A 24463-nucleotide genomic window follows, 5' to 3' on the forward strand; every position below is an offset into this window, starting at 1 on the left:
GTGAGCTTTATTTTTTAATCGTTATTTAGTTTTTATTAAAAGGATAGAATTTATGTTGAAACTATGATAAATTTTTCATATTGCGGAGAAAGAAATTTACATCGTGTTTCGAAATGCGGAATTCTCTCTTATGAATCTCAAAACAAATGACCCTAATAATGAAGAACATCCAGATGACGACAATTCCTAGTCGAGTGTAAGGGAATCGTACAATGTAAAACAATGTTTCGATCACGTTCAAATTTTGTATGATAATTTTTTTGATTTTAAATTGGCTATCTTTACGCAGGAATTAAACGATGTAAGTAAAACAAAACCCTTGTTAAACATTTCAAGCAACACGAGGATACTGATGTAAATACATTCAATAGACTGAAATTGAAAGTTAAACTGATGACTCGGACACTGATACTTCGTACTTTATTTGGCATTTTTTTATTCATTTTTATTTGACCGCCACTGATAAAAGTTTATTTCCGAGGTCGATTTGACAACTGAGGATACGAAAACCAAGGTTAAAATATTTTTAGGGGGAATTCAGGGGATAACCAAATACTAAAATGTCAATTGCAAATGAATACGAAGAAACAAAACAACGATAAAGCTAAGTTAAATGGTGAAAAGACAAGGCACGCTTGTAGTGTTCATGATACAATATTTTCACACAAATCATGACAAAACTTTTAATAAATAGATTATTACAGTATTTGTATATATCGGTTTACAATTTACCACGAAACAGAACTTTTACATGCAAAATATCTGACGTCACGATTCATTAACTTAATGACAAATCGGAAATCGGAATAAACAGACCAACTGTCCAAACGAGCCCTTTTTCATAGTTCCATAGCCGGTCGGATTATACAGGTTTGACTGTATATAATTATGACGTTGATCGGTACTTATATATACATCCCGCAATTGTGTTATTGTATATTGTCAAATTTGAATTCTTGTCTTTCATTTTTGTATGTGTACTTTGCCTATAGCGTATTATGTGTGTCTTTGTTGAAACAGTTTTTTTCTTTCAATATGATTAAATTAGGGGTTTAGCTAGCTATTAAACCAGATTAATTCCACCATTTTCTTTATTAAGAAATGCTTGTACAAAGCCAGGAATGTGACAGTTGTTTTTCCTTTCGTTAAATGTGTTAGACCTTTTGATTTTGCCAAACTAGAAGGGACCATCCTGTTTGAATTTCCTTTGAATTTCGGTATTTTTGTAATATATTTTTTTCCATATTTTTTTTTAAACTACAAATTTCAGGACATTAACAAGAACAGATTCCTACCCATATTTACGAATATATGTTCTACTATACTATGTATAAATACAATTAAAAACCACATGCTGTCAAAAAACGTTATGCTATAAGTTTTTTATATGTCAACTTAAGTAAATACACAAATCTCTCAAGGTACATAATGACAATTTCACACATATGTAATTTTGAAATAATTACATTGTCTTAGGTTGTTCTCAATCATTAATATAGCGATTTACGTAGCACAAAAATACGCAGAGGTTACTCCAACTATTTTGTAACAAGTGTAAATGAATTTTATGTTTTTCTACAATGTACGAATATCTATTTTATCATTCATTCTTCAACTTATTTTTTTTTTTACTTCACAAACAGTGGAATTTGGATAAAACCGCCGTTTTCTGTATGCTTTTCTATATATAGTTTCATGTTATCCGTACACCTGTATACAAGTTGAAGTTTTAGATAACCATGAGACCAGGATAAACCAAATGTGGATTGGGAAACATCTTATATTAACCCCTTTCATCTTTGCTGGTGCGAGGGCAGCCTTGTTATTAGCCTGATCTTGTTTTCAAAATCGTACAAGAGATATTGTAATCTTGATGGACTTTTTTTAAATGTACATGTACCTTGGAGTTTTCAGGTACTTGTTTTGCATATAATACAGTTCAATTACAAAAAAGTACTTTTTATTCACATTTTAACCATGACAGACACAGCTTATCTTTTCTATATTGGCAAATAAAAGTTGATACCAATTACTCGAAAAATGGTCTGAAACCCTCCCCTAATCTGCCACAGTGGTTTAACAGTACAACATGAGATTATGCTATGAAAATCAGTTGAAAAGGGCTTGAATCAACAGAACAATACAAAGTAGAAAACATCTAACGAAACCAAAGACGTCATGGCAGTGTATCTTTACATCCCGCAACAAAAAGACAGTTAGTAAAAAGCAAAAAGTACTCACAATATCTGACAGAAAATTCAAACCCAATATTAACTAATAAAAAATCGTGCATCTATGACTAAAATATCAATAAGTACATATTCAACATCAAATGGATTCAGCATAAGTACGTCATTAACAGTCAGAGGTTGATTGGTTGATTGGTGTTAAACGCCACTTTCAATACGATTGTTCGATCGTTTTTTTTTTTTTGATAGAGGAATCTGGGATGTTTAGGGGAACCATCGATCTTCGTTCGGAAAACTGACAGTCACAGTCAATTAAGATCAAAATCGAGTTCATATGGATCTTGCGGGATTGGAACTCACATCCTCAGTGTTGTACAGTTCTATGCTGTCCGTTCTGAAATACGATTTCAGACCTAACTTTTTAAATGCAATTTAATCTAAAACCCCGATTTTGATGCAAAATGTAAAATCATACATTAATAGCTCATATTATGTAAGAAAAAAAACTATTAATCTGCAAATAAATGTCAGCAACGGAGTTTTTTTGATATTTATGAACCGGTTGATGCTCGATTGTATTCTTCTATCGCATTGGTGTTTAGGTATAATTTAACTTGAAACGTGTCTATGTGTGTGTGGGGGGGGGCGGGGGGGGATTTATGGTGTTTTCGTCTGAGTCATCAAAACGCGACCATTTTTTTTCCGTCTCTATCAATTGAATTATTTTTAAATTTTGATTCAAAGCATTTTTTTTTGTCATCTCCTCTCATTTGCTTGACAAAAAAATATTTTTTTTCATCATGAAACTGGGGTTCAGAATATTATTTTAGGACCCCCCCCCTTATTTTCCCTAGAATTAAATGGTTCGTTACTTTTATATAGATATTATTTTCTGGACTGAGATACCGAAATAGTGCACCAAAATGACGTGAATGTCCTTAACTTAAGTTACTTGTTAAACATAGATATAAACAATGTTTATTACATGTAATAAATCATAGTTTTGACATTATTTTTCCAACCATTCTAGTTATATAAAAATCGGTAAGACGTTAAGATCATCATAAAATAAAAATTCGTATGCAAAAATGTATATGTGTTTCATCATATCGTGTCAAAGTTTTTTTTTATCAAAACAAACCATATAGGTTGAGATGAATGCGGATAGATTTCTACACAAAAAGACATTCACTTTTTTTCAACCTTCTAGTTATATAAAAATCGGTAAGACGTCATAAAATAAAAGTTCGTATGCAAAAACGTATATGTTTTACATCATGTCGTGTCAAAGTTTTTTTTCCAAAACAAACCAATTTACATCGAAAGGAGATGAATGTGAATAGAATTCTACACAAAAAGACATTTTAATTATGTTGATTACAAAGTGTATTTTTGAAACTTTCCCATGCATACATTACTGTTAAATAACTAGATGTATCTGAAAAAAATGCATTTTTTATAGGAGAAATGGTTGTGAACATTTATTCTTGAATTTGATTTGTAAGTCAAAATGAGTTTATTACATAGAATGATCACGCTTGTTGAACATTTCCACACCTTTAGAAGCTGTTAATATGCATGCTTTCAGCTGAATAACGGAAATCAATGTGAAAAGATCTAGTTTGTTCCTGACATTCCGTCCATGTTATTTGTTTCGATTGAATTGTTTACATTTGTCATGTCTTACAAAGCTGTATGGATTTTCGTCATTATTTAAGGCAGTACTATTTTTTAACTTCTATGGCATCTGTTCTCTGATGGATAGCTGTTTAATTGGCAATTATACCATGCCTTCTTATTATTTTTTTTAAAACAAAAAGTAGACCACACCAAACACAAAGCTAATGACTGAGCAGGACACATCCTACCTTTAACACGGTCAACTCTGAAAGTGAAAGCAACTACCTTCGTATTATGCATTATCAATAAGTAAGATGATGAGTCTTTCAAATAATCGATTCAGTGTTTTGTTACAGCTAATATTTGCTTTAAGCTTTGTAACAAAAAGATAAACATCTGATATTATTGGTTGAATATATTCACTGAACATAAGCATACAGTTTATTACTCATATGCTTTATTTTTTATTTTTTTTATCTTCATTTGTACTTGCAGCCATCTTGTCGGATATTTACATATAAACAGTACTGACACAACACAATTTCTACAAACCAAGCTTTTGACTATATGCCACTGTATTAGTGCATATTTCTATCTGCAGCTTGAACCTATCAAGGGATCGAAGAATAAAGGATGCATCTGTAAAATGCATATTTCACTTGACTCTGTAGTGATTGCCCAGTTTGAATTTTATTCAACAGAGAAAACATTTGATATCTCCTTCGTATAGTTCATAGTTTAGTTTGACTGTCCCTCTGGTATCTTTCGTTCCTCTTTTTCATACAATTAGGTTTCTATTTCAATTAATTCATGTGCTTATGTAATCCCATTTAATAGAGCGTATCCGTTCTTGTGTAAATCAATACTGTCTTGTTAGGACCTGGTATTGTAAATCAATTTAATTAAGTCAATCCATCTTATTTTGTACGAGTTGTTTATTTTTTCAGTATATAGATATAAATAAAAAATAATATATATATTCACATAAAAGTTTCCTATTACAAGTTGACAGTGATCGTATACAACACCATGAGGTAAGTCTAAAAAAGATATAAAAATCAGTAACAATATAGATATATAAATATTTGAAACTAGAAAACTTACTAAAATGAATTGAACTTTTATACTTATGGATTATTCAAATGTGGAATCACAGTTTATAGTATTAAAAAATGGCTCATCAATTTGTGCTTGCTACATGTACCTAAATTTGTCTCTTTACAATCAATGCACGAGAATTCAGGGGTTCCCAACCCAGAAGAAAGATGGTTTCAACTGTATGATAATATTCAAATGCATTGATTGTCAAAAAGGGGAATCCAACCCCGGAACACCCATCTGGATCCGCCACTAGATATTTGAACATCTGTAAACTACTGTTGCCTTAATTTACAACTTCTTCCTCCCCTCATAAAACTAGTTTTGCGTAAATATTGACTGTTTTAAATGTATAATATCAGTCAAAAATTCTTCACTTAAAAACAAAACTAGTAATAAAAAAATACCAAACACCAAAATAATTTCAACAAGGGGAATTCCTTCGCGAGACTTTATCAAACAACGTAACGAATGGAAATCATATTCCAAAACTTTGTACATGCATTGTCTGCATGACATTCTATGAAAACACAATTTTTAACATGTATAATGCAGAACGAGGGCGAAAAAGTTCTATCGTAAAATTTAAGACAGACGAGACGATTTTTCGTTCCTAATTGTTCCTTGTTACTTGTTCAATTTTTGGGCGGTTATTTTCTTACAGTGTGTATATTTTCCAACTTTTTCGCTACGTCGGTGTCTGTGGTCACGTTAAAGATTTCGTAATCCTTTTGGTTTTAAGTTTATTGTTATTCATGTGTCACTTATGATGTCTATGTAGACAAAACGGTCGAATTGGGTACTTAATTGAAGACTTTGGTCTTTAATGAGAATACTACCCCCTTTCTCGAAAAACAAAAGAACTGTTAATATATTACATATGTCTAACACTAGCGTTGTTCTGACTTGGGACGGCACACGAAGATGTGGCAGATATAAACTAGGAAGATGTTTTATAGATATCATTTGTTAATATTATTCATTGATATGTTCTAGAAATGTATGAATGAAATGCTTATTTTGTACTTTTTGTCTAGCAAGACAATTAAATCCTTTATGAAAAAAGACTGTCCCCTGAAGCAACTGTTGCTTCGTCATTCGTATTTATAATACTTATTTTCTTTTTATTTCAGACCCCCAAATAGTAATTGTTTGTCATGTATCGTACTTTGTGTATTTCTAATTGAGATATTAGAGGCTTATCAAAGAAAAACAGTGTATGGACGTACATATAACAGCAAGGTAAAATTCATATCAATGGCAAAATGTTAATAGGAAAGAAACGAACAGAAAACATCAAACTATTCAGGCACAAATATTTTGATAAAAATATCAGTATACTTTAAAAACATAAAGACCTGAACATAAACTGCAGAAAAAATCAAAGGAAAGTTAAGACTAAAATGAGCACCCCACTATACAAGTTAAATATGACAAAGTATCAAACAACTGTTGTTGTTGATTGTATATCATGAATGACTTGTTAGAAAGGATATAAAACTTCAAATATTTTTCTTTAGTTTTTTTTCCAAATTAAATTACCAAAATTCATTTTATTTGTATACATTTATCTGTATATCCGTTACAAATTTTTCGAAACTGGTAGAGAGAAAATATACCTGTTTGAATTTATTGCGTCATTTTACTCCAATATCAGCAACTGATCTAAGATAACACAGATTTTACCAATAATGCATGTTTGTTATCTTCTAGGCTAAACAGAGGAATGCCAGAAAGTGTATACAACCACAGCTTTACATTAAACCTATGTCATTGAAAAGTGAGTAAATATAAAATAAGAACATGTTGTATCATTGTCAATGAGACACCTCTCAACAAGAGACCAAATGACACAGAACTAAACAAATAATGGTCACCATACAGCCTTCAAAAATAGTCATCTATAAAAGGCCCCGAAATGACCAAGGTAAAACAATTTGAAGAAGAAAACTAACGGCCTCATTAATTTTCAACACAAATTAACTACACACATATATGTAACACAGAAACAAATGGCAACCACTGAATTACAGGCTCCTGACTTGGGACAGGCACACACATACAGAATGTGCGAAATTAAACATGTTAGTACAATCCCAGCCCTCACAGTAACCTGGGACAGTGGTGTAACAGTACAACATAAGAACGAATATGTTTTACTTTTAAATATTTACTATCAATCGTATTACAATGCAGTTACATAATGAAGTTACAGAAGTACTGGAAAATGTATTTATCTATTAAAAAGCTGATTTGATTTTATTATCTTCTGCAAAGTTTGAACCTAAATTCGTCTGGTAGTTTTAGTTGTGATAAATTCATTACTATTCAGATATAAGGTCGCCGTTAATCAGTTTAGTAGCTTTTCACATAAGTCAATATTTTTTTGTTTTATACACTGCAAGCAAATACTAACTACTGCCCGGACTTAAAATAGACAAATTTAAATTGAGGTGCAAATAATCTATCAAACAGTACTCCTTTTCCGCAGTGAATTAGTATGACAATTAATCGTGTTAATTGAAAGACTTGACATAGCGTAAAATATATTTTTTTGTCTTTAAAGACGTGTTTATGTTAAATTGATCACGTCAGGTGCAAAAAGGTTTACTGGAGATATATTTACATACATAAAGCATGTCCATGTTACAACACAAATCAAGTTACTGGTTTTAGTCTTTTTTTTTATCACCCATGAATTTATTATTGGAGAAGACGTTACTAAGTTGAAAAACTTGTGTCTAATCCATTTGTCTCTTTTTGGAACAATAAAATATGTTTAAACCCATGAATTTATAAGAGTACTAGGAGGAAAAGCTATTCTGACGGCTCAATTCTGTTTTAGAGAAACCGTCATCTTGTAGCATAATGTTAGCAATTTTCAATTGTTCGTGTTTCTGTAATTTTTGAAATGCATATTAGAACTTTTTAAAGTCGTTTCTTTGCTTTGTATTTCGAAAGTTTGTGTTTTTTGTGTAGTTCATTTATAAATCATATCATGTTACTTCGATTAGTTTGTCTCTTTTCTTGTGTTGAAATATGTAACATTGCATGTTAGTGTACTACCAGTTGCGTCTATTAACATTATTTGGATTCTGGTATATAGTTGTCTAATTGGTGAGCATTCATACACAATCAATTTGTTCTGTTAAACGTTTAATACGACCATATTTGTTCTTGAGATAATTTCTCTTGTATGTACTTTTTATCATCTATTATTCGATAATATTTAATAAAATTGAGAATGGAAATTAAGTCCATCGTATTTTTTTACTCTTTTTAGCTATTAGATTATGCCAAAATGTATATGTTTGTGCGAGTTCCTTTTATTTGTATTGAATTATCATAAGTTTTGTGGTAGATTATCATTATTGACATGATTTGTTCGAATTCATTGCCTTTTGGTACAGAATATATGGTCTATATTTTGCAATTTATCTACAATATGATAAAATATACTGTTAGATTGTTTACTAAAATCATGTCAATGTTGAATTCTTCAAGTACGAATACTCCTGATTGCATCTGGTTATAATATTATTTTTTCAGGAAGCAAATCTGTAGGAATATGTGGAATAAATAATAAGCATCCATATGGTAGAATTAATACGAATGAACCAAGGTATCCATCTGTTTTCAACGATCTCACTAGGAAAGAAATGAAGGGTCTACTTTACTATTTGTACTCAAATAAAGAACTTAATCTTACAAAATTCAGTAATGCGACAATCAGGAGTAACTACATTTACTTAGCAGAACTTTATTTGCCACCCAAAGAGGCAGTGTTGAATTATATAGATAATGGATTTACAAAACCACCAAGAGAAGCTCACGTGATCTTAATCAGAGGAGGAGATTCTAAACCAAATGTTCTTGAAATAGTTGTTGGACCACTTCCGTTTCCTAACGGTTATCGACTGGTTCCTTATCGACCACAACCAATTCCATTCTTTCAAAGACCGATTACATCTATTGAAAATATTTCCCAAAAACTGAAGGAAAGAATAAACAAAGAATTCGGGAAGGCACTTCATGATTTATACGGCGGTACATTTATTAACTGTCATAATAAATGTTTAGATGTGGCTATCAGCGTTCAAGTTCCGATTACAAAGTTGGACGGAAAACGTTTTTATTGGTACACTTTTTATCAAAACTTTGAATATAGCATTTTAAGACCAATAGATTTTGAAGTTTATGTAGAAACCCGTTTTGAAAATTTTAAGATCTTGAAAATTTGGTTTTATGGAAGAATTTTTGAAACATGGAACAAAGTGAGAAATTTTTACAGAAGAAATAAACTCTTTTTTAATAAAATACCTTTTCCAAGAGAATCGATGAATATTCCACTTACTATGAAACGAAGGGGAAAACCACCCTTTTTGAATCCATTACGTAATCCTTCACAAATTTCTCCTGATGGAAAACGATACAACATCAAAGGAAGGAAAGTTACGTACATGTTTTGGGAATTTGCTATAGGTATGTCAATAATTACAGGACCACGGTTTTTTGATATAAGATTCCAAGGTCAGCGTATAGTATATGAAATAAGTCTACAAGAATTAGCCTCTTTTTATTCTGGATACAAACCAACGGAACAAAATTTTAGGTTTTTCGATTCAAGATTTTTGCTGGGCTTGAGAGCAAAATATTTAATGCATGGAGTTGACTGTCCAAATGATGCAACATATATGAGTACATACTTTTTAGACGGAAGCTCCGAAATTCCAGTTTATAATTCGCGAGCGTTCTGTGTTTTTGAACTTAACACTGGACTTCCATTAAGACGTCATCATGGGTATTCTTCGACTTCGTCTCACAGATTTTACGAAGGTATGGTTAGTGTTGTGTTAACTGTCCGAACTATCATCACCGTCTTCAACTATGATTACATTATAGATTTTATATTTTATCCCACTGGTGGAATAGAGGTTAAGGTCACTGTTTCAGGTGTAATAATAGCAGCATATCATGGACGTAAAAATCCATACGGTTTTGAAATAAGTAAACATTTAATGGGCTTGATTCATCAACATTTATTTCATTTCAAGGTAGACATGGACATAAAAGGAAAATACAACAGATTTGAAACTATTGATATTGAAAATGATGCCGTTTCAAGTCCTTCATATACAAATTCAGATTCAAATATTCAACAATTGAAATTTGCAAGAAAATTGAAGGTAACTGAAAAGGAGGCAGCATATAAACACAACTTTAAGCAACCTAAAAACCTTGTGATATCAAATAATTATATAAAAGATAAATTCGGCAACACACCCGGTTATAGAATAGTGAATAAAGGTATGACATATAATATATACCCGCCGGGAACAAGGTACGAACCAGGAATTACCTGGTCACGCTATCAAGTTGCTGTTACCAGAAGAAAGGATAATGAGCCGGGAAGCAGTTCCATTTACCAAACTAATAAGCCAGACGAGCCTGTAGTAAGATTTCAGGATTTTATTGACGATGATGAAAATATTGTTGACAAGGTAAACGATCGTTAATTGTTTATAATAATGAAAGACCACATGTCGTTTCTTTATTTTTTATTATCAATATTTTTCGTCATACGTTTTGGGTAATGAAATCAAATGTACAAGTTTTACAGAAATAAGTAATGTCTCTTTTTAGGCGAAAACAAATGATTAATATTTTCGCAAAAGAAACTGAAGAATTAGTTATAATTTTACTAATAAGACAATAACAAAACCGCAATTCGTATTAGGATTTCATTGACAATGAATACATTTTAATTGGTCATACTAAAATAATGCGAATAGTGTAATATATAAATAGCACATATCTGAAAGGGTGATAGAGCAGATTGTTACCAAGAGAAAACACTGTCAACCGTGGCGAACTCCCTCGTATTAGCCAATCGAAATATGGCATTTTAACGTGAACTATAATAATAGCAAAATATCAACATGTCGTGTAAACTTTTAAAGAAATCAACATAAATTGGCTTGGCCTGGTTATTTAAATAAGGTGACCTTATTGACGATGAAAAAACGAAGTCGGTGATTGATGATCATTACGGTGTAGGTAATGTCATTAATTGTATTGCTCTGCAGTATAACAATGACCAAGTTATATGTTATACTTGTCTTATCGTGGAATGTCGAAAGCCGAATAAACGAAATAGTTATATATTGATATTAATATTTTGTATATTTAAACGGATTTGATTTGACCAGAATGAGTCACATGTTAAATATTATTTTCATAGGTAGACTGAAAATGTCTGACAGAAAAGAAAAAAAACAATTTTCTTAAATGTTTATTATGTGATTTTCTCATTTTGCAACCTTTTTGATAATGTTCATCTATATTACTTACTAAAATGGGAAAAGACAAAAATACTACACGGAAAATTCAAAACGTAAAGTCCTTTATCAAATTTCAAAATTAAAAGCTCAAACACACAAGTTGATAGAAAAGAATTGTCGTATTCCTGACTTGGACATGTTGGAAGATGCATTTCCTTTTGTAGAAAACGGTTGATTTAATCTAGTTTTATATTCACCTATTTTACATCAGACTTGTATGACACAAACTTTTTTATAGTTGTTTTAGAGGAACTCAGATTAAGGTTAAAAGAGGTGTAAGCGAAGTGTGGACTCTATTTTCAAGATTTATCCAAATTAAATTAACGAATACAAAATAAACAAAGCACAATTTAGCAATCAGATTTTAAAAGTTGATCACAATATTAAAAAATTCATAGATACATTCTGATTTAAACAATTGTAAAGTTTAAGATAAATGAAAGTCATCCAATGTATAATCTTAATTTAAACGATAATGTTATAATTTACAGGACATCGTAGCATGGCTAACAATGGGATTTTACCATATACCAGTAAAAGAAGACCTACCAGTCACTCATACTACGGGTGAAAGTCTCAGCTTTTTCTTGTTACCATTCAATTACTTTGATGAGAATCCAGCAATGGCATCTCGTAATGCAATAAGAATAGACCCGATAGACATCGAAGGTAAAACGAAATCGTTAAAGGTAGAACGTTACGGTGTAGTTGATTACATTAATTGTATTCCACCGAAATATAAGTATGAACAATTGATGAAGAGAAATCCTTGCCTTGTTGTGGAATGTTTGGATTCAGAGAAAAATAATAGAGTAAAATCACATGTTTTCCAGGAATTTCGTTGGCAATAAATAATATATAATTATCTTTATTGTCATATAAACAAATTAACATGTTGTAATAAAACAAAACGAACATGGAAAATGAATAGTTTATCAAAGGTAACATGCTTATAATTTGATACGTCACACGCGTGTTTCGGCTACATAAGACTCATCAGTGATGCTCAGATCAAAACTGTAAGAAAGCCAAACAAGTATAAAGTTGATGAGAACTGAGGACCCAAAATTCCGAAAAGGTGTGCCAAATACGGCTAAAGTAATCTATGCCTAGGATAAGAAAATCCTTAGTAGGTCGAATAATACGTACTTTTGTAAACAGTTAATTTATAAAAATGACCTTATAATAGATGTTATGTCAACATCGAAGTGCTGACTACTGGGCTTGTGATACAATCTGGGACGAAACGTCCATCAGCATATGTTTGAAAAAACAAACTTTAACACCACAAACTTCAGTATTGTGTGACAGTTAGAATATGGATATGCATAGTGAAGTTTAAAATACACGATTGAATATTTTCAATTCGAAGATTTGGAAAGGCATGCTTCCGTTCGTCCTATTTATTAACCAAATAAAAATATTCTATCCTTAGATATGAAATGAAACAAACAAAATTGAATACCCAAAATGGGCTGTCTTGATAATGAAGAAGATACAAAGGAGCAATTAAAAACACAAAAAGAAATACACACAGCTCAATTATTAAAACAAATACCAGACACCAGTCTTTTTTGTCTAAATAATGAAGAAGATACGAATAGGCGTTTTAAAAAAGATCGATGATAGCTACAGACATATACAACACCATGACTGAAAACAATCACAACACAGTAGTCGTCTATGAAACACGATATAGTAAACACATAGGCAAAAGGGTGAAATATACCAGAGGTACAGTCAAACTCATAAATCGAAAAATACTGAAAACGTCATGGCTTAAAATTAAAAAGACAAACACAGAAATCAGATGATAGTACACAAGACACGACATAAAAAAAACCTAAAGACTAAGCAACACGAACCCCGCTCAAACTTTGGGGTTGATATCAGGTGCTACATGTGTTACTAATCAATATATTTAGTACATAAATGTATATGAAATATTCAAATAATTAATTTAATAGCTGAATATACATAAATATTTGCATCATATTCAGGTTTTTGTGGCGTGTTTAGGTTTTTAGCATAACGTTGTAAGCAGTAACACTCTAGTTAAGTTATATCGAATACTACCAAAGAAGAAACTTTAACAATTCGGCTGTTAACTCTGGCTAGTTGAATATTATATAATAAGTACGGCAATGTCACAAATGTTCCTTATCATGGAAACAGTGTGTGTGGATTACATAATCAATCAACTTATACAATATGGCTACAAGGGTCATAGTTATACTGTTTGCAGAAGCATTTGCGATTGTAGCTTCAGCCAAATCAGAAAAGGTCGATTTGTATTCTGAATTTTACAAATTCACAAAACGATGAAAGCGCAAGGAATTGTAATGAAAGTGCAAGGAATTGAAATCTCTCATTTAAAAGACAGGGTTTATAATCAACAAACAGAAATTGAAAGACTTAATGCTATTATAACAAATCTGCAAACAGTACACACAGAAATGAATGTTGGACTTAGCCAAACTGATCATGACAGCATGTCACATGACAACGGAAGTAAGCCTGAAAGTGTGGAATTAGGGGACGAAGTACATCATGATGAAATTGAGAAGGAAAAACCAAGAGTTAAATGTTATATTTGTAGTCACTTCGACATGATTTTTGTTCTTGAAAAAAAACCGACCTGTAGAGTAGAAACTAAACACTAAGCACTAAGTGACAGCGTTAAAACAAATACCCCGGGAAAGAATGTATGACTCGAAGTTCAAACTCTCCTTGCGGTTTATTGGATCAACACGACGAAAATAAAAGGACACTCATAACAGAATTAATTAGAATTACCAAACAGTTTAGATACTAAAGATTTATTTTTTTCTATTTGAAGTGAACTTTGATTGAGTTAAGCTTTCCAATTGATATTTTTGTGTGTGTTTTCTATTGTTTCAGGAAAGGGAGAAGGTTTGGTACCATTAAAAACGTTTAATCCCGCTGCAAATGTTTGCACCTGTCCTAAGTCAGAAATCTGATGTACAGTAGTTGTCCTTTGTTTATCTAGTTCATACGTGTTTCTCATTTCTCGTTTTTGTATAGATAAGCAGATGTTTTCCCGTTGAAATGATTTTACATTACTAATTTTTGGGGCCCTTTTTAGCTTGCTGTTCGGTGTGAGCCAAGGCTCCGTGTTGAAGACCGTACCTTGACCTATAATGGTTTACTATTATAAATTGATATTTGGATGGAGAGTTATCTCATTGGCACTCAAACCACGTCTTCCTATATCAATTTGAATAAGCGAAAGTGCAAATAACTCATAACCATTTCTTTAAAATAATGGATGTCGCCCTACAGTTCTTTGGTTTGCGATATATTTTATATTTGGCAAGCCTAACCCAATTTCAACTTGCCCGCTTGTACAGGCAATGTCCTTTATTAATGCTATTAATGAGTAAATATCATTGAGGGCAGGTCAATTGAAAAAGGAATGATTTCCTTTCTCATTTTATACATAAAACTTCCGGCACCTGTGCATGAAGAACACGACGTTTTTTCGACCACCAATTTTATGGTTTTATTGTTAATATTCACCCCATGCCACATGTACCAAGTTCTGGAATAGTTTTATTGATATACAAGAAATATCTTGGTGATTATAAATGGGAGGTTATTAAGACAGAAAAAGAAGAAGTATACCTAACAACAATATCATTTTCATTTACCTGTGTATAACATTATTGCAAATGGCGGAACATTTTTCATGGTTGATGTTTTCATGAAGTTGTTTAACATTTCACAGCTGTGTTATACTTTTACGTTAATATTTTTATTAACTTTACATTATTTACATTGTATCATAGATCAAATTTATTCGTTCTGTTCAGTGTATATTAATTTGTGTTGCTACAACTTTTGATTGAGTTAATCCATTTCAATTTATATCTAATAGTGTGTCTTTCTATGTTGTGATGTTACACTATTATTTCAGATAAGGGTGAATGTTTGGTATCATTTAAAACGTATAAACCCGCTGCAATTGTTTGCAACTGTCCTTAGTCTGGAATGTGATGTTCAGTGGTTGTAGTTTATTGGTGTGGTTCGTTTCTCGTTTTTATATAGAAAAGACCGTTTTCAAATTTGAATGGTTTTACACTAGTAATGTTGGAGCCTTTAAACGCTTTCTGTTCGTAGAGCCTATGCTCCGTTTCGAAGACCGTACTTTGACCTATAATGGTTCACTTTTATAAATTGTGACTTGGATGGAAAGTTGTCACATTGGCACTCATACCACATCTTATATTTATGTACACCCTCGAATAACTGGAGACACTATCGTATTCCTATCCCTGTTATATTGAAAACTATAGATGAGAAGTACTCATGTTTTTGCTGTGACTGTATATTTCACTAGTAACCCGAATTTAGCTTGAACGGACAAAAACGTGTTAACGCTATTTAAATGAGATTAATTGTTATTTGATAAAGATTGACAAAAATTAAAAAATATTTTTACTTCATTTCAATTCATTTCAATTCATTTTAACGCCAGTCAAAAAGATTTCTTTGCGATGAATCAATTGAAATCAAGTTGCTGGTAATGTACGTCCAACTATTAGGCCACGCCCCCGTTAAACTATTTCAAACAGGCATCAATTCGTTTTAAACATCGTTGAGACCCGAGCTTTGTACAGGTAAATCACTCAAGCAAGACAAACTTTATTTATTTATCGGGTTTTTTTTCATCCAATTTTATCGAATTCAGTTAAATGTGTGTATTCTTAGTAAAGTCGCATGCTTCACAATTGTTAACAAATGAATGAACAATAGATGTGACATTTTTAAAAGAAATTTAAATAAAAACATTAAAATATTGATGCACGGTTTAAAAAATGTGATTCTGTTGAAAATAAAATAGTAAACTTGCAAACTTTCAATCCATTTGTTCTCATCGAGGTCCGCGTTCATGTTTCAATGCGATACGTAACATGAAAGTCCAATATGTTACAAATGTATAGACTCTACGATGTCCGAGTTCTGTCCAAAATAAATAATTGATAGCACTTATAAGACATAATGTTGGAATATTTGTCTTTTGTTGAAGTCGACACGTCTCCCTCTAGATGGCTTTCGGTTATTTCCGTAGTTCGGTTGCTGTCTCATTGGCGTATATCTTACATCTCCTTTTTTTCGTGCATCACTTATTTATCATGTGCACTGATGGCTGAAAAAAATCTGATCATATACCTCGATAGCACTGCCTGTCACGTTTCTTTTGCATCAAATAGAGCGGTTTGATTTGGATTTGAATGGGTTTTACTAAACGTCTAGTGGCAAATATTTCACCCATAATACAGCCATTATGGCAGTGGCACATCTGACGAAAATTCAAACCACAGATTACAAATTCCGTTTTTTTTTCTGAAGTTTATTAACGAATGATATGCTGCCTTATACTCTAATATCAGTTACCCATTCGTGAACGTAATGGACGTATGATGAATGAAGTTCCATGTTTTATCTTTTATATAAAATTTAAAAGGTTCAACCGGGTTGAATTATTACATTTACAAAAAAACATCATTTTATTTTTAAAATAAATTCAACAACAATATAAGTATATTTTAAAAATTTAATTGACAGTTTATATTGACCATTATATACATATAAAGACCGATGTCGATAACTCCATTGATCTTTTTTATCGTTATATTTTTAGCACGAAATAAATACAGGAGTTAATCATATCATAGAAAAAATATCAAACAACGTTAGTTAAGACACGATGGATAAAATCTAATGGTTTATATTTCAGTTTCGAATCAGATTTTTTTAGGCACAAGTGTTACTACTCATTTTGATAAACAGTGAGACGTTTACTTGTAATTCGAAATTGACGAATAAACGTAGCGAAATTACCGTACTTATAGATTATACTTTTGTTTTCCATCTTAATTGTATTGTCATTTTAGGGACCGTTATAGCTTGCTGTTCAATGAGGACCAAAGCTCCGTGTTGAGGCCGTACTTTTGACCTCTAATTAAATTATACCATGTGACTTGACGGAGAGTTGTTTCATTGGCACACATACCACATCTTCTTATTTATATTAAACGGGAGCAGTTTATTACATTTTCATTTAGATAAAAAAAAATATAAAAATTCAGTGAATCAAATGAATTTGTAGCATATTGTTACATTCAAAAGTATTTAATTTTGATTGATAGTATACATTATTTTTATTGCATTGGTCCACAAATAATGCCCAGTGTCAAATATTACACATCGATGACCACTTAGATTAGTTACTTTAATTAAACTCATTTCCTTGGCTGGTAGTACACGCTTGTATTTTGTCCTTTAAAGTTAGTCTGTCGGTTTAATCATGGAAGTAATATTAAATATTAATGAATCACAGTTTAAGGAGAATTTTTCGTCATTTGCAAATAGATAAAAAAAAAAAAAGTATGAAAATTTGCTTACGACTGAATTCAGGCCGAGAGAAATATGTTTTGTTTTATTTCAGATTACGATTGAATTCAGGCCGAGAGAAATATGTTTTGTTTTATTTCAGACTATTTAGTACATATACAAAAATATTCTTAATCTTTTACAATTTACAAATAAAATTTGATAGTGCTTTTTATGCACATGGTAGATGAAACCTGTATGATCTAATTTTTTCAGAGGTTTGTGAAATATTGAAAATAGTACGTTCCGGCAGTGTCTCTGGTTCCGGAAAACACAATTCGCTATATAAAATGCTTGTAAAATTCCGTTACATGTGGAACGCTCATATTTGAATACCTTCTTATAAGAAAGTGAAAAAAAAACAGTTTTTGAAATTCACCTAAAAAAGATTAAACGAATAGTTTAACTTACTTTTCAAATATCGAATACACAAATAAATCTCTAATTTATCCACGCTTGAAATTTGTTTTTACTGACAGGTGTCTGCTGGTATTCGATTGGACATCAGTATCAATGTAGGCGTAACAGCCTATCATATTTATCCAATCAGCTGTCTTGTGTGCGATGACATACGGTCCACTTTTTCCATGTAATGAATTATAAATTGATTGCAATAAAAATTATTCAATACACTATAAAGCAAACAATGTCTAGCCCAAAAATGACTTACACGACGCTATACTATACATATTATACTTAATAATTATTTACAAATTAAGACAGCGTAAAAATAAAATAATAACATTAATAATAATTACTATTTAACGGTAGAGCTCTGAAATTAACGGGGACTACTATGTTATTAGTATGATAGTCCCAGCAATTTAACAAATTGATCATCAAAAGGACGGTTGTGCAATTGTGGTCCAGGGACTTGCCGGTACGTCTAAAACCCACCCAGGCCGCTTTGGTGCACTAAGCCCTAAGACATTTATGGAACACTACAGCAAACTTTCTAGACAAATTTGATATTGTCAGATAAAAATAGCCAACGCTTATATTGAAGAATAAACAAGTCATGAAAAGAAATATTACTATACATTGTACGGACATTTTGACTAATTCACTAGCTTTGATACAGCGGAAGCAAAAACATCGAGCGTAGCAAAGATAAAAAATATAATAATGCTAAAATTATGTATTTTTAAATCAAAGGACAAAGCGTACGCAATGTCACCCGGAATCCGAATCTGACTAACTAGCAAATTACTACAAAATTAAACCAAAAAAAAAGGAACAACGTATGTTAGAATCAGGAAAAAAATGGATTTAGATTAGATTTGTGATCATTGGAATTTATTAAGACTTTTTAAAATATCTATTTCTAGGAACTTTTTTTTAGATCGAAATTAATAAAGTTCATATATAAGTCATGATGTGGTACAGCTCACACCGATAAATATATTACGGCATATTCATATAAAATTACAAATAAACCTTTCAATAATGAATTCTTATAAGCTGATGTTAAAGCTCATAATATAAGAGATATGGGATATAATTCAATTTGACGGCAACCAAACGACAAAAACACTATAGATAAATCAAGACCGCATGTTTAGTCTTCAACAAGAAACATGTGTCTACACGAAATGCCAAGCTCTAAATCGTCATGAACTTGTAGATACAATATTCAAAAAACAACAATATTAAAGTCTAAATAATATAAATATTCATTATTCACACATATTCTAGATTTTCTAAATCGTTTGAGACACGTATGCAACGCCCATGTATTTTCCGTTCACATAATGTTTTGACGGTTTTCCTTTTTTATTTATAACGTCCTACAAACATTGCTCAGACTAGACAGCATGACAGACTAATTTTAAAACACTTTTATAAGTCAGCGTATAGGTTTATTCCTTGAATGCCAACATCCTTTGATCTACCGACAATTTACCTATAAATAATGTTGGCTTTCGAGGAAAAGGTGCAAAAAGTTATCTCAACACGAGAGCATGCTTATCAAAAATGAACATTTAGAGGTATAGGGGGAGGGTTGAGATCTCACAAACATGTTTAACCCCGCCGCATTTTTGCGCCTGTCCCAAGTCAGGAGCCTCTGGCCTTTCTTAGTCTTGTATTATTTTATTTTAGTTTCTTGTGTACAATTTGGAAATTAGTATGGCGTTCATTATCACTGAACTAGTATATATTTGTTTAGGAGCCAGCTGAAGGACGCCTCCGGTGCGGGAATTTCTCGCTACATTGAAGACCTGTTGGTGACCTTTTGCTGTTTTTTTATTTGGTCGGGTTGTTGTCTCTTTGACACATTCCCCATTTCCATTCTCAATTTTATTTAATTCGAATTGAATTCGAATCGAATGCGAATCGAATTACACGCTTCTTTTTTATTCGAATTAAATGTCCGTGTGAACGAGGCATAATTAAACAGATAGTTAAAATCTAATTCATGTTTGTTACGTTGTTGAATTTTTTTTCTGATGATACTACTTGAACGAATATGGATTCTCTTAAAATGAAACTTTGAAAAGTGTTGCATCACATGTGCATATTGTGAGAAATTCCAGTTTACACAATTGTGAAGCCTCTTTGGACTTTGAAGGTTTTTTTCAATATTTCTATAGTTGTGTGTGCTGTAACATCCTACCATATTACTTGATTAAATTTCTTGAAACTTTGTATCACGTGTTAGAATACTATTGATGTATTATGTTCAGTTTGTTCAGGATATTTTTCTTGGTAATAATACTACACACTTTTTTGCAAGTGATTCATAAAATGATACTGGTAAGGGGTTTATCGTGTTCGCAAATCATCGGTGTTCTTATAAAACAAAGTAATGTAGTTTGATTGGAATTGAGACAAATTTCCACAAGAGACCAAATGACACAGAAATTCACAAGTATAGGCCACCGTACAGTCTTCAACTATGAGCAAAGCCCATACCACATAGTGGAACTAACTATACACATCAGATGAAACCGGTTTAACTTATCAGATGTAAATAAATAGAAATACTACACAGAATAGACGTGGTCAGGTTCTTGTATATCCAAACAAACAAAAAACACTTGTAAAGTACATCCTCTGAGAAAACTTGCAGTTACTGGCATCTAGTTCAAAGCCACAAACAACTAAAAAAATCAATCCGCTATAGACTAAATTCTTGTTACCCTATTTTATGGTTAATTGTTTAATTAAAATATTCATATAATTCATGTATATATACGTAACAAATAAATATTTATAATAATATGGAACAAAATAAATCTCTAATATCCTCTTTTAGTTTGAAATAATTATATTTAACTAAATATAAATGTTATATTTATATATATGTCTTATGTTAATAAAACTTGTTCATTCCCAAATTTATTTATTTTTTAATAAATAGTAACAAAAATCATTTTCTTTCTATCTTTATATTCATAATTATTTAACCCTTAAATTTTGCTACTTTTCTTATCAAAATGGGATAAAATGTTACAATTTCATCAAGTTCACTAATTATTTTTTAAAGTTAAATACTTATAAAAACAGAAATATTTTTGTTGGCATTCAAGGAATAGGTAACATATAAAATGTTGGCATTCGAGGAAGACACCAGCGTAAACACGGTGGTTTTTTTTAACAAATCGATAATTTCGTTGCCCAGGGATATGAATTTGACATTAAAAGTCCCTCAAACCTTTACAATACCCGGCCGTGTCATTTCCGTTTTAATAGATCGAGAACACGACCTTTTAGGATATGCATGAATTACCATACGTATGTCCGAGCATTTGTTATAATGTATTAACGTGTGACGTAATTTATTTTGAACTCTTTTTTTTGGGGCGCTTTTTTTTACCAATCCACTAAACAAGAAACAATGCATGATGGGCTACAACATGTTTACAATCAAACGAAAACAAGTGTTATTTAAGAGGGGTTCAAATTTATATTGGGGTCACTAAATTTTCATCGCTTTTCACAAAATTGATTTTATGATATTGTACCCTTTTTTATGATGTAAAAAATAATTTAAATCGATAATTTATTTCTCTATAGGAAACAACAACGTATAATGATCAAGCGGGACAATTTAAAGCCGATTATACGTTATGTTTTCTTCTCATTATTGAAGGCATTGCGGTTGCCTATCATTACTTACATCCATGCACTTCATTTGAAACTTTAAAAAAATTTATTCACACAGAAATCACAGCTTATATTAGTGTGGGTGTAAGGGCAGGAAAGTTATATAAAATACAAAACTATTAAACCGTTGTTTTCCCCGTTTGAATGGTTTTACACTAGTAATCATGGGGCCCTTTATAGCTTGTTGTTCGTTGCTAGCCAAGGCTCCGTGTTGAAGGCTGTACATAAGCCTACCATGGTTTACTTTCATTAATTGTAATTTGGATGGAGAATTGTCTCATTGGCACTCACACCACATCTTCCTATATCTATTTTCTATACACCTTAAGGGCGTTAGCCTGAATGTGTGCGTCTTTCTTACGCCAAAATAATGCAGAACGACAAATTGAATTATTAAGGACAGGGATTGATTGAATGATTGATTGATTGTTTGTTGCTTAACGTCCAGTGGCAAATATTTCATGCATATTCAGGACGAGAACAAGTTCACAATATATACACTAGGTATGTTGATACGATAGAGGCCATCTGGGATAATGGTCAGGGAAATTTGGACTGCCACTGGAAAATGAGGATACCTTGTATAGGGACAGAAATTTTGTCTTGCAACAGGCCACCTACGGACCCCTCAAAAGAGTTGTTGCAAGGATTCTTAACGTGCAAAGAGCAAAGAGCGTTGCAGTCTCTTTACACGAGGCATCAGATTTCACGTCCCCCTTCTGACCGGACGTGACTGCGAACTTGATACATCCCGCACAGCCAAATGGACGCCCCGTTTCGGCAAGCGTTTTACTGCCGGTCGGGAGAAGACTGGCCAAGTGACCATATTTCTATACCCCATTCACCCTAAAGGACAGGGGGTTTCAATACTAACGGATTCCCTGTTAAGAAAATGTAGGTGATCTTTCAGCAATTTGATAATATGCTATTGAAATGCATATCCAATTTATTTATCGACAACTTTATGTCAAAAAAGGTAAATCATTTTGACAGAAAACAAAGACACTTTTCCTTGCATAATTTAATCTTAAATATTTAAAAATTGTTATAATAAATGGGTATTTTTTTTTAACATTTTGATCACAGCCAAATTTTGTACGGTGTGTAGAAATACCGCAAAGGACTTCTTAGTGCACTGAAGGACTATACAAATCATTGGTGCATTAAGAACAAAGTTTTTGCACTAAGGACATTAAAACGATGTTATTAGACCACAAACATGGATATGAGAAGATATAAGTATATAACTCATAAATATAAATTTGGGTATCAATATATATCATAATTTTGAAATTGACTTTCTTTTTTATCAGCGCATGCCATGTGACCGAAGGCTTATTGCAAATTCCCAAACATCAATGTTCAGTCAACCTTATCCAATAAACAATAGTCATTTGATCGTTACTAATTGATAAGTTTATGATAGTTGTAGAATAAACTTAATGATTTAGCGTAGTTTATTTTCAACTTGATGAAAGAATAATTTTATTTTATGTCCATCTTAATAACACAGGAGTTTACATTTGTACATACTTTCATAAGAGATTGATAGACATTAAGATGGGAAAATGTGGCATTCGTGGGGATCTTAAAAACCCGATTACATCATTATTATATTGTGTGGGAACGGAACTGTACGGTTTCTACATTTTCGACATTCGAAAATATAACAAGTTGCAACATGGAAAGTTTTCCAATAGTGAATCAAATGATACAATATAACGTTTCTTCTAGACATTCAAAACATTCTATATGTATATATGAACCAAGGATTTGTATAGTAAGAAGGATTGGAATCTCGCGGTTTATCGTAATCTCTTCCGCGGCGAGACTTCGGTACTCGCCACTATTACTACTACTACTACTCGTCACTTACGATATCGGAACGTGATTTTTTTGTACACATGCATCGAGTTGTGTTCTTATTTTTGTCACGTATAGACAATGTTGTAACGGTTAAGGAATTTATTCATTCTTTTAAAATGTAATCATTTATATTGATTTTCACTCAAGTTTCAATTGACGAAAAAGCATAATTTAACTGTTTTATTTGATGATCTTTGATGGAAGGTGTATAACGACAGTTGACAGTGTGTTTGTATGTTGATCTATGTTAACTTCTGTATTTTTTATTTTCAGTCAATTGTCAAAGAAATTAAAAAAAATTTCTTTTTCTTGTAAATTATGTCATTATAGCTATACAAATCCTTGTATGAACCAATCAAATAATAAACGACGTATGCATACAAACGTTTTTCGTCGAATGGAGGAGCTTTTAATATATCGATCAGAACTGTCACACAACAGCGATAAAAATGTCAATAATCATTGAAATACACATCGTTGAGTCCAGAAATTTTAAAAGTACTATTTCTGATGTATGGTCTTACCTGTCTGAAAGTTTGAAAGCCATTGCACCAGTAGAGATTCACAAATTATATATTTTTCAATATCGAATAAATTAATTGACTGTACAATCGCTTACGAGTTTACTGTACTATCACTTGGGCCTTTCCTGTACAATCGCTTGTCCAACTTATCAAAGCTTATATTCAATAATGATGTGATATAATTTGCAATTATACAACTATCCATCAAATTAATTACCGTATCACCATGGTGATACGGTCTGATTAGTCAGAGGCTAAACGTCAGGTTCGGGTAAATCTGTTATCGGTATTTCTGTTATTT

General features: G+C 31.7%; 1 protein-coding gene across 1 annotated transcript; it reads left to right on the forward strand.

Moving 5' to 3' along the window:
* Nucleotides 1–4838: 4838 nt before the first annotated feature.
* Nucleotides 4839–12099, forward strand: LOC139526598 (putative amine oxidase [copper-containing]). The gene is made up of 5 exons (XM_071321759.1): nucleotides 4839–4843; nucleotides 6041–6149; nucleotides 6621–6687; nucleotides 8457–10408; nucleotides 11740–12099. Exons 1-5 carry the CDS (start codon nucleotides 4839–4841, stop codon nucleotides 12097–12099), a joined length of 2493 nt encoding a protein of 830 aa, XP_071177860.1.
* The last annotated feature ends 12364 nt before the right edge of the window (nucleotides 12100–24463 follow it).

The sequence above is a fragment of the Mytilus edulis genome, chromosome 6 (assembly GCF_963676685.1).
Source record: "Mytilus edulis chromosome 6, xbMytEdul2.2, whole genome shotgun sequence".
NCBI lineage: Eukaryota > Metazoa > Mollusca > Bivalvia > Mytilida > Mytilidae > Mytilus > Mytilus edulis.

Excerpts from the sequence above, each read along its gene's own strand:
- LOC139526598 (XM_071321759.1), top strand. Across the intron at positions 6,150-6,620 it reads GACGTACATATAACAGCAAG|GCTAAACAGAGGAATGCCAG; the intron begins GTAAAATTCATA and ends GTTATCTTCTAG. Across the intron at positions 10,409-11,739 it reads ATGAAAATATTGTTGACAAG|GACATCGTAGCATGGCTAAC; the intron begins GTAAACGATCGT and ends TATAATTTACAG.